The 12,247-nt window shown below is 33.9% G+C and overlaps 1 protein-coding gene across 4 annotated transcripts; it reads left to right on the forward strand.

The window, feature by feature from the left end:
• Positions 1-7,584: 7,584 nt before the first annotated feature.
• On the forward strand, positions 7,585-10,210 carry NINJA (Putative interactor of JAZ). Of its 4 annotated transcripts, none has more exons than XM_079059635.1 (3): positions 7,585-7,680; positions 8,403-9,408; positions 9,486-10,210. In XM_079059635.1, exons 2-3 carry the CDS (start codon positions 8,466-8,468, stop codon positions 9,953-9,955), a joined length of 1,413 nt encoding a protein of 470 aa, XP_078915761.1. In that variant the 5' UTR covers positions 7,585-7,680; positions 8,403-8,465; the 3' UTR covers positions 9,956-10,210. The 4 variants fall into 4 exon arrangements, with proteins under 4 accessions (XP_078915761.1, XP_078915759.1, XP_078915760.1 ...); XM_079059633.1 differs by having other exon boundaries at positions 7,591-7,713; XM_079059634.1 differs by having other exon boundaries at positions 7,611-7,864.
• The last annotated feature ends 2,037 nt before the right edge of the window (positions 10,211-12,247 follow it).

Consider the following 12,247-nt stretch of genomic DNA (forward strand, 5'->3'; position numbering starts at 1 on the left):
GTTTGAGTAATCTAAGTGATTGCTACACATAATGATGTCTCTATAAACATGAAATTAGAGTCTTCATGGTGTGGTCAATGAACAATTTTCACGAACCCTTTTCATACTCGATACATGGCGGGTATCCCAGGACTACTTATTTCTACAAACCATGTTTGTTATCACAGAATTTAAAGAGACATTGACAAAAAATGATCACTAGAAATCAAGGGATACTTAATTCTTAACGTTTTGCAAAAATGGTCATATGGTCTGAAATAAATGTTTGTTTTAGACCTTCCGGAATATAACATTTTATATTATTTATACTTTTCAGAATAATAAATCGAAACATATCTCCACATGACTCTTAATTGTTAATGTCGTTGAGGGTCATGTTTGAAAGAAAGTTGATATTACATCAACATAGATGTACTTACAAAAGCCGATGTGACATATTTAAAAGATGTGATATATTTGAAAGAATAGTGATATTTCATTGATGTGGATGATATTAATACATGATTATAGGCTCCCTTAGTATAGTTGAAAGAAAAGATGAAATAAGTTACTAATATTAAGAAAATTATAAAAGTGGTACAAAAGTGGATATTGGTAGAGTAAGGAGATTGAAGAACTAATGACTAAGTAGCAAATGAAGCTTCTTGAAGATGTTATTAGAATTATATAATGTTTTATTGATCATTGACAAAACAATATTTATGTTATAATTTTCGTATATGTGCGAAATGTAGTTATTTTATAGTTAGTTGTTAATTAAGGTAATATCCACTTCAATATTTAACTAACGTTCCCCAATATAACCCAAGTATGTATATATTTCAGACATTTCAGACCGATAATATGTCAATCAAATGCACATTCGGAGTTTCGAAATACACATTTCAGACAAGTTTTTTCGTAAATTGCCTTGAGACAATCAATCACCACAACTTATTTAGAGCAATGATGGTTATCGACTCTCGTTCAAACGACTCAAGCACTAAAGTGATGTTCACATGAAAATCAATCGGCCCTTTTGTAGATGCAAGTGTTATATTCAAGCTAAGTTTCAATTTCTTGTAATGAAAAAGACCAATTTAGGTGTTGTTTCCTATGTTTTTCAGATAAGAAATCAAAATGTGAGTATTTTAAGTGGTATGATGAAGACTATCTAGCATTTTATACAAAAATAAATTCATTAAAATGTAGATCCAACTGAATAAGCTAATCAGGAAGCATCCTGGTGAATGCAATATGTAAAATCCCCTTGATGGATATAATAGTAGTTTGATATTTATACTTATAATAGTAGTTTGGTGTATGTGATTAGGGTTTTTGATATTTTGTGTGAAAAATTTATCATTTTAAGTGTTTCGATTATTATTGTATTGTTTTAAGACAAATCATGTCAGAGCATTTTTATTGGAAATATGTGGACTGATCCAACGAGTTATTAACACTGCTAATGATCCATTAGCCTATTATGTTACATACAAAGTACAATTAAAGCTGTAAATAACAAGAACACTTTTATGAGGGACTAGTTTATTAACTCATCATAAGAATTTGACTTAATTAGAAACTAGTGATATGGAGGGGTTAGCTTGTAATTATTTGAATCAGATAAGATTGATACTTAAATACTAATTCAAATAATTCAAATTACGAGACTAAGTGATAAGGATAAAAATATACTTAATATCTCTTATCTCTAGGCATTCTTGACGTATGTCTCTCTCTCCCACACACAACTCACTCACCGTTTTGTTTTATCTCTTGTCTGAGAACATAAAGAAATGCATACATACGCATACTGTGGTGTTTTGGGGTTTGGATTTTGGTTCTCTTGATTGTTGATCATGTGGACCAACATCCATAATAGAATAATTAATGATTTGGGATGCGACTACAATAGATGGATTATTATGTGGGCTCTCTATGCTTCATCCAAGATTATTTGGTACACTTTTCATTCCATTCACCTTTGGTACACTTTTCCTTTTCATACTCGTTACATGGCGGGTATCCCAAGGCTAATTATTTCTACAAACCATGTTTGTTATCCCATAATTTAAAGAGACATTGACAAAAAATGATCACTAGAAATCAAGGGATACCTAGATTTTAACGTTTTCAAAAATGGTCATATAGTCCGAAATAAATGTTTGTTTTAGACCTTCCGGAATATAACATTTTATATTATTTATACTTTTCAGAATAATAAATCGAAACGTATCTGCACATGACTCTTAATTGTTGATGTGGTTGAGGGTTACGCTTGAAAGAGAGTTGATATTACATCAACAATGGATTTCATAACCAAGCTGCCCAAGACCCCGGGTGGTCATGACACTATTTGGGTAATCGTCGATAGATTAACCAAATCTGCACACTTCCTACCAATTAAGGAAACAGACAAGATGGAGAAATTGACCAGAACTTACATCAAAGAGATTGTACGATTGCACGGTGTGCCAATCTCTATTATCTATGACAGGGATAGTAGATTCACCTCAAGATTTTGGCAGTCGCTACAGAAATCTCTGGGAACTAGACTGGACATGAGTACAGCCTACCATCTACAAACCGACAAGAAGAGTGAGAGAACCATTCAAACACTAGAAGACATGCTGAGAGCATGTGTGATTGACTTTGGTAAAGCATGGGATACCCATTTGCCACTTGTCGAGTTTTAATACAACAATAGTTACCACTCTAGCATCGAGGTTACTCCGTTCGAAGCCCTCTATGGTTGTAAGTGCAGATCCCCTATGTGTTGGGCTGAAGTAAGCGACACGCAACTAGCAAAAGGACAAGTCCCCGACAACACTCTCACTGGACCGGAAATCATTTGAGAAACCACAGAAAAGATCATTCAAATTCGGGAACGACTGAAAGCCTCTAGAGATAGACAAAAGAGCTACGCAGACAAGAGACGAAAACCCTTGGAATTCAAAGTTGGTGACCGCGTTCTGTTGAAGGTCTCACCCTGGAAGGGCATGATACGCTTTGGAAAGCATGGAAAACTAAATCCAAGGTACATTGGGCCATTCGAGATTCTCGCTAGAATCGGCCCAGTAGCTTACAAACTCCGTGTACCCCAAGAACTTAACAACGTACACTCTGTCTTCCACGTGTCAAATCTAAAGAAGTTTCTATCTGATGAGACTCTTGTGATTCCACTCGATGAAATCGAGATAAACGAAAGTCTTAACTTTGTGGAAGAACCAGTAGAAATCATGGATAGGGAAGTCAAACGAACGAAACAAAGTCGCATACCAATAGTGAAGGTTCGCTGGAATGCCAAGCGGGGACCTGAATTCACTTGGGAGCGATAAGATCAAATGAAACAAAAGTACCCGCATCTTTTCCCTAGTCCTTGATGTAATCACTATAGAAAGAATTTCAGGACGAAATTCCCTCTAACGGGGGGATAATGTAACAACCCGTTACTTTTAAGTCAATAAAAGTCAAACCCTCTAAATAAAATTCGAGTTTTATTTATTTTGTTAAGAGCATAAGGGTTAAATATGATTTAAATTATATAAATGATGTTTTTATATAAGTATTGTAATGTAAAAATCAAAACTTTTCTCTTTGGAACCGAGAACCTTCGCACCGAAAACCCTTTTCGGCCGAAAACCCTTGGACCGCAAACCCCACCTAGAACTCCCCGCCGATCGAAAACTCCCTTCCGACCGAGAAACCTCTCGATATATATGATTTAACTCGAAAACATAAGTCATTTCTCACTTTTCCAACCGAAAACACACACATTTTGCTCTCAAGTATCATACAAGAATCTTCAAATCTTCAAGCAAAATCCTTCAAATCTTCATAATTTTCACCAAGAACACCAAGAACAATCTTCAAATCTTCAAGCTGACCGAAAACCACTAGACCGAAATCGTTCCTGACCAAGAACACCTTAAGATCGCGAACTTGGTTCTTGGTTGAGGTTTTAAGACCGAAATCAAGGGATTTCGGTGAAGGCTAGACCAAAAACACCTTACAACACTCCAAAATAATTCTCGGTAATTTTTGTAAGTAATCCTTACATAAATTAAGTGTTGTTTAACACTTTAGTTAATTATTTCGCTAATTTAAATACGATTACATGTTTAAATAATATTAGGATACCGTTATTTACATGTACGCTAGCCCGATGATCATCTCTACAGTTTTGCTACCTGAACACGAACACGCACTAGAGGTGAGTTCATACCCCTACGTTTTCACTATCTTTCATTGTTTTTAGGGGGGAATACAAGTAAAACACAAGGACTCTTGTGTTAATATTCAAATGATTTCAAACCGTTTCAAACCATTTGCAATTGTTTCACACTAATTTACTGCTACATTTTAACAAAATATATTCGGATGTATTCATATATATAAAGAAGGTTCAACAGACTTAGAATTGGCAATCCCGCCCTAAATCTTGTTCCTTGTTTGGTTGTGGGTTTAGGATAGAACTACTTATTCGACTGTCTTTTCACTCTTGATTATATGTTAGGGATATATGTGAGTATAAAACATATTGTTTACCCTTTTGTAACATGCCGAGCAAAAGGGAACATTATACAAATCCTTTATTACTGCTTTATATACACTGATAAATTGCAAATGTTTTCAGTTCACTACAGAGTATACATTTAAATTATAATAGGTATAGTTTGTGAATCGCTACACTATCTTGCTGAGTTCAATAAATGATACAAGAACATACAATTAAACTATAATTGGTATAGTTTGAGAAACACCACACTATTTTACAAGCTCAAGAACACTATACAAAAACAAGTATATAAACTATAATAGGTATAGTTTATGGAACACTACTCTATTTCACTAATTCAAGGATACACTATTAAAATAATTATTTAAGTATAACTATTTTACATTACAAAGTACACTACTACAAGGTAATACATATAGTTCAAGTACAAGAGAACACTATAACACTACACGTAAACTAGTTAATACATGGTTGTGAGGCACTACTTCATTGTACCCAACAAGGTACAAGTTTAAGTCCTATAAATTATAACCAGAGTCTCCTGGAGGGAGAACGTGAATTTATGTATAGATTTATACAGGACTGACAATCCCGCACCTGAGCTGCTTGCAACAGCTAGGCCGGCAAGCCTGGGGTGACAACTGTCATAACATTCCGACGCTTGAAGAACGTCGTAGAGGCCACTAGTCATTTTAGCATGGTTATATGAAACTCACAATAGTATAAACTAAAATATTGTTTATGGGATTAATACTACTTCAAAGGTTTTGTTTTAAATAATGAAACTACAATACACCATTTTACACTACCACTGGTGGATTCCAGACATTCATACAAAAAGGGTTTTCATACGAATACAATACATTACACTATTTTCTCAATACAATATACTATTACAGAGTACAGTAACGAACATATATTTTAGTCTTAAGGCTTAAGACTACATTTCATATACTATATAAAATATTGGATTTTCTGGAGGAACACACTAACGCTTTTCAAGGAACAATGACAAGTTTTTCCATCATAAAAACATACTTATGAACTCACCAACTTAAATGTTCATACACTTTCAAAATCACTTGTATTCTAAGGGAACCAGTAGAAAGGTACACCCGCATGTTTTAAGAAGACGGAGCTTTATAGAGTCGCGTCTTTTATACTTTTGCTATACACTTTTGATGTCATACAAACTATGTGATGAACAGATGTAAAAACTATACTTTATCAATGTAATGGTTGTGTTGCTTTGATTACTATTATACAACTGTTGTGATATTGTGCATGACGTCCTCCAACCCCGAACGTTTCAACCGTTCCGGTTTGGGGGCGTGACAGAATAGGACCCCAAGGCATATGATTTTCGTTCATAAGATTCCCTAGAGAATACTCTGGCCGAAAATATCCTCTCTCCTCTCTCTTCTTATCTTCTAGTTCTAGGGTTTAGGTGTGAGCCATTAGAGATACCATCATTTTGGTGCTAAGCTTTCCAAGTCCTACACTACAAGTGGATTGAAGTGATTTGTTTACTACAACAAATCAAAAGGTATGTAACTCTATACTTAATAATTTCGAATTACACTAGGGTTATGCTAGGTTTAGTTGTTTATTGTATGTTGCTATCAAGGTGTATGATATAGATCTTTTATAGGATGCATGTACTCTATTAACTGTTAATTGTTTTCTGCATTGTATAATTTTGTTTCTTATAATACCCATCAATATGCAATAACTAAAGGGAAGTTTGACATGAGACACATAATTGGATCTAATCCTAAGCAATAAGGAAAGTATAATTGGACCTAATCCTAAGCAACAAGGAAACTACTGTTGTCGATAGGTTTTGAGAACTATGAACTTGTTATCTCTAGTATTTTATATATGGTTTTGTTGAATTGTTGTTATTCACTTGTTACGACAAGAAACATATACTTTTTGTGATTGACTTTGATTTTGATAGTGGTTCGATTTTGGTTTATAAAAATGATGTTCTTTATTTGTAAAGCAAACTCTTGTCACGACAACCATGAAACTAGTACAAACATAAGAACCAACAATAATCCAGTCTTTGCTATTAGTTCGGCTACATCTAAAAGTGGTTTCTATTTTAAACCTTATTTAAAATAACAAAAACAGAAAATAAAAATTGATATAAAATACACAACTAAACACATTTTTTTTTAAATTTCTAAAACAAAAAATGAAAATTCAAAAGTTTGAATCAAACTTCTAAATTTTCTAATGAATTTTTTTTTTTAACTTTTCCCAAAAACTGAAATTTTTTTTTGAAAGATAACCTAGCTTATTTCCTCTTTGCTATGTTTTCCTAAAACTTCTTTTGAGGAAACTATCTATTCATTTTCAAAAAGGAAAAAGTAATAATTTTTCTAATTATTTCAGAAATTGTTGTATGGAAGTGCCGACATGGTTTGAAAATCTCCTTTGAGAAGTATTCGTCCTTCATTTAAAATAATTGACCTCAGAATATTTGCTTTAAGTAGAAGTATTCGACAAAAGGGCTTCTAGTTCAACGATATTTGATGTTGTTTTTTATTTAAGATTGAAGGTTCAAGTCCTATGGACATAGGTGAGTTTAAAGAGTAGTTTAGAAATAGGTTAAAAAAATAATAGAAGTCTTCGATTTCATTTTAAATAATAACACTTTAATAGATTTTTATAAGCAATCAATACAAAAACTTTTATCATTTCACCAACCTCATTCTAAACTATATAATACAAATATATTGTCCACTAAGCATTGATAACAATGAGTGTGTTTTAGGCCTTCATGGATCATGCATGTTGATTCATTAATTAAATATTTTTGTATTCAATAAGATTTAGTCAATCGAAAAGAATGCATGTAAATAATATTTTATAGAAAATTTGGTTTATTAACCAAAATACGAAAATATATTAAAACTTTGTGTGGACATTTATACGAGCTCATCAAAATAATACAGGGGGTGTAATATGTCCACGTCATTATTATTTATTGTTTATGTTTATTTTTGGTGGTGTTAAATATACATTTAAAATAAATATAAAATATTATATTACGTAATAAAAAATAAATCAATAGTGCAAGAAACACGTGCCTAAAGAACAAAGAAGTTGCCGACTTGGAAGAAAGCCATCTTCACCAACTATTCTCCCCTTGGCAGCCAGCTTCAGCTAGGGTTTGATCCATGTCCTCTCTCTTAGCAATTTCGGTAATTTTAATTCTGCTTTTGTGAATCTGTTACGAAAAGTTCAGCGTTGATGTTATAGACTCAATCAGATTCATCAATTGTTCAGTTTGATGCAAGTTTGACTGATTTTGATCGCATATCGAGTGAGTTCTTTTGTTACTAATTACTCCAAGTAAGATGATCGTTTGATCTGTTACAGCTTATAGCTTTCTGTTTCCTGAAACAATTATCTGTTTCCTTAGTCATAAGTAGTTTCAATCGTTTTTTGAATTGTTTTAGGTTTTCAATCGACTAAATAGTAAAGTACTGGTGTTTTCGATTTAAGAAACTCTGTAATTAATATCATCGAGTTAGAATTGCGGTTTATATTCGTGTGTAACTGGATAATTTGCTTAAATTGGATGTAAAAAGAATGAACAGATAAGGAAAAAAATGTATATTGATTGATTATAGTAGCTTTGAACTGTTCTAGAAATTAAATTGTATCTCTAAATAGTAGTCTGTAAGTGTGTCTTCCATCAGTTATGATTAGATGATTTATGCTAGTAAATACTTGAGTTTCTTCTAAGATCTTATTTACAACGACTTTCTTTATTTGCAATATTTCTATGTTTTTCTAGTATTATCCAGAACAAAGGGTTTCAATTTTCAAATTAGCACTATTTGAATGAAATTCATATTTTCTGATGAAATTACTTGTTATAATCTAGGTCAACTGTAAGAAGATGGTGGTTTAAAGAGTGTTGAGTTCTTTGAAGTTTGGTTGACCAAAAATGGAGGATGACAATGGGCTTGACCTCACCTTATCCCTACCTTGTGGTGGCCCATCTACGGGTGCAAAGGGTAAAACCACCAGTGTTTCTGAAGTAAGAGGGGAGGAAGCTGATAACAGCAACAAATTGATTGATGATTTCAAGAACTTTCTAGATGGTTCTAATCATAGAGAAGAGTCAACCATGGCCTCTCAGAGAACTAATCAGTCAAAACCAGATGAAAATCTCTTTTATGACCTTTCCAAGAATACCCCTAATGTGGATACCTCAAACAGTGGAACCTTCTGGGGTAAAACTGATAATAGATCTTCTGAAACTGTAGAAGAAAGGAGACAAGAGGCAAATAACAACAACAACAACAACAACAACAACAACAACAACAAACGAAAAAACATGTTTGATGAAATAAACCATCAAAAACGACATGAAAGAGAAGCTTATCTTTCTAATTTACATAAAGCAAGAACACAACCACATGTCTCCATAACTACAGATGAAGGTTCCATGGCTGAAAATGAAGATGTAGCAGACTCTGAAGCTGATGGTTCCACCTCAAAAAGACAATCTGAGGGGAGTAAAGAAGTTCGTGGGGCATCTGATTCTAATGTTGACTTACAAAGTCAAAGGAGATTTACAATTTCATCAGAGAAAGATTATAACAAAGTTGGACACGTGTCACATGGTGTTTCATTTTCAGGGCAATCAGCAAATATCTTGAATATGCCTTATCAGTTGTCAGTCAAAGAGTCAAACACTATTCAAAATCCAGTCATGAGTTCAACACAGCAGCCTGTGATTCCTGCAAACTTGCCACTGATGTTTAATTACTCTTCTGTCCCTGTGCCTACAGTAGAGGCTGGTAAATCTGAAGGCCTTGTTTCTTATTTTGGCAGGGGCCCACCAAACACAAATAAGCAGAATGAAGGATTGAAGATTACACAAGGTTTTCTTTTTAAACTCTTTAGTCTTTACTTTTGAGCTGAAACAATTATGGTAAATTTTGAATTATTTTTTTTGTAGGTGCCACGTCAGTAAATGCAGCAAAACAATTTGAGAGGGCAAAAGGTGACAATAAACATGGGAAGGAAGAAGGGTTATCCATGCATACAGAAGGTGACATGAAGGGTATAAATGGAATTGACCAGGGAAGGGTAGCAGAGGGAATTCCACCCGAATTTCCCGCCATTAGACCTGGTATATCTGCAGAATTAAAATTTGGAGGAAGTGGGTCATCTCCAAATTTACCATGGGTTTCCACAACTGCCCCTGGCCCTAATGGGAAGACAATATCAGGTGTTACTTACAGATACACTGGGACCCAAATCCGTATTGTTTGTGCTTGTCACGGGTCCCACATGTCACCCGATGAATTTGTCCAGCATGCAACCTACCAACAACCCAATGGTGGCGGCGGTGGTGGTGGTGGCGGCGGCAGCGGTGGTGGTGGTTTAGCGGTGTTTCCCAATCCTGCTGCATCTGCTCAGAATTGACACTGGTAATATCACTCTTTTTATTTAGCAGTTTAGCTTTAATAATAGTGGCATTTGATGCAAAAATGACTGCTTATGATTTTGTCACTTTGTGATAAATATTTTGTTATAACTCTATGTCATATATATGTGTAGATTATATTATCTATTGGTAATTAAATAGGAAGTTGTATGTAACGATTGGTATTGTAGTTGCATTTCTTATGTATTGATGACAATAATTTATGGAATTAATTGCGAACAATGTTTTATTTATTTATTTATTATTTCTAGTGTATCATTTAAGGCTAAGGACTGTTTGGCAGGATCTGAATTTGTAAGAGGTCTGAATTTCTGAGGGTCTATTTTTTAAGATCTGAATTTTTAAATGTTGTTTGGTAAAAATGATGAAAATTCCCTCACTTCATTCCAGCTTTCTCTAGTCATCTTTCTTCCTTTTAACCTAACTAGTGTTTCATCTAACTGCATCATTGACCTGTAATGTAAACATTGCTGTGCACAAAAAAATTAAAGAGAAGGGGCTGTTTGGAAATTAGTAAATCAGCACATATATTTCAGTTTAACATATCACATACAAAATTTCAGCACATAAACAGATTACTAGAGCACATTTTCAGCAATTTAAGCATCAATTCAATAAACATTTCAGCAATTTAAGCAAATTAGAACGTCACATCAGATTTGAATACCAGAAAAAACAAATACAGATCAGATTTCAGCAATTTCAGCATCAAGTCGATAAACATTTCAGCAATTTCTGCATCAAGAAAACTCAACATTATCAGCTCAGATTTCAAGCATTATCAGCATTATCAGATCAGATTTCAAGTATTATCAAATCAAATTTCAAGCATTATAAGATCATTCAAGCAATTTTGTGTACATTTGATTCAAGCATTACCACATCAGAAAACAACATATGGGCATCTGAATTCAGAATAGAAAAAAAAAAAAGCAAAACAGCCATAGCGGTTCTCGAACTCGATTTTCAGAGGAAAAAGAGAAGAAAAAAAAACTTCTTACAACCTGAGGCATTTCAGCATTATAACATCTTACTTGCATCTCTTTAGAGCATCCACAATACGAGTTTTTTTAAAGAGCTTGTAAGCTCTTATCATGAGTTGTTCCAATGATTGTATGATTGTGGTGGGTTCCATATGTTTTCAACAAATTATAAATAGACAGTTTATATACAAATTGCAAAATGAAAAAAAAATTAATGGTTCACATTAATAAAGAGATTGAAAAAGCTCTCCTATTGTAATGATATAATGAGTTTTTTCATGAAAAAACTCCCTATTGGGGATGCTTATATTGTTACAACATTATACTTTCAATTTATAAGGCATTATACTTGAACAACAACAATACCCCGAATCTTTGATGAATAGGGTAAGGGTGTGGCTAGATGTATGCACATGTACCTTTATTAAGGGTTAGCTTCCATGGATGACCTCCAACAACATATATAATATTAGACAAGAATGGTACAAATAGGGGGGGGGGGGGGGGGGTTAGGAGGAGGAGGAGGCATATACATGCAATAAAGGATGAAGCATGTATACATACAATAAAGGAGGAACTAACTATAGGTCTTGAAGAGAAAAGGAAAAAATAGAGTTGAGGAATAAGGGAAAAAGTAAGCTAAATTAAATGTCATATGGAGGCACAATCATATAAGAGAAAAATGAGGACATATACCACTTCACTATCCTGATTTTAGGTCCCCACACAATCCTTATCTGAAGTGATGTCTTCGGAAAAAGACAACTCCTTTATGTCAGACATCACGCAATCTTCCCATTTCCTTCTTGGACATTCTCTCTTTGCACCATAAATCGTGACCAACTCCACATTCCTAACCGTAGTTATAGGGTGCCTCATGTGGTCCCATAATCTTCCTTCAAAATTTCGGTGATCGACGTCACTGATACGCCCCGGGATTTAGATCTCGTGACAGGTCCTGTGGTTGTGCTTCCTGCAGCCGTGAGTACTATTAAGACCTAATCTCCCTGGAGAGGAGACTAGGTTAAACTATTCTAAGAGATTAAAATAATTGATTTCAAGCATACTTTATTTCTCCCAAAAAAACCCCTTTAAATAGGGCTAGAAAATCTTTTAAACATGGAAACTAAAAACTCAATCCTAACAGAATCCTTAAATGATTCCAACACCAAAAAGTAAATAATTTTCTTAACTTATTTAAATTAAAAATTCTAAATCCCAGATGCTTCTTTCTTCTTCCTGTGATACACCTTACCATATTTAGGATTGACACCCTCAATTATCCAT

Source organism: Lactuca virosa, chromosome 7 (assembly GCF_052849685.1).
Source record: "Lactuca virosa cultivar CGN04683 chromosome 7, Lactuca_virosa_CGN04683_v6, whole genome shotgun sequence".
NCBI classification, from domain to species: domain Eukaryota; kingdom Viridiplantae; phylum Streptophyta; class Magnoliopsida; order Asterales; family Asteraceae; genus Lactuca; species Lactuca virosa.

Excerpts from the sequence above, each read along its gene's own strand:
- NINJA (XM_079059635.1), top strand. The coding sequence starts at position 8,466 with ATGGAGGATGACAATGGGCTTGACCTCACCTTATCCCTACCTTGTGGT. Across the intron at positions 9,409-9,485 it reads AGGATTGAAGATTACACAAG|GTGCCACGTCAGTAAATGCA; the intron begins GTTTTCTTTTTA and ends TTTTTTTTGTAG.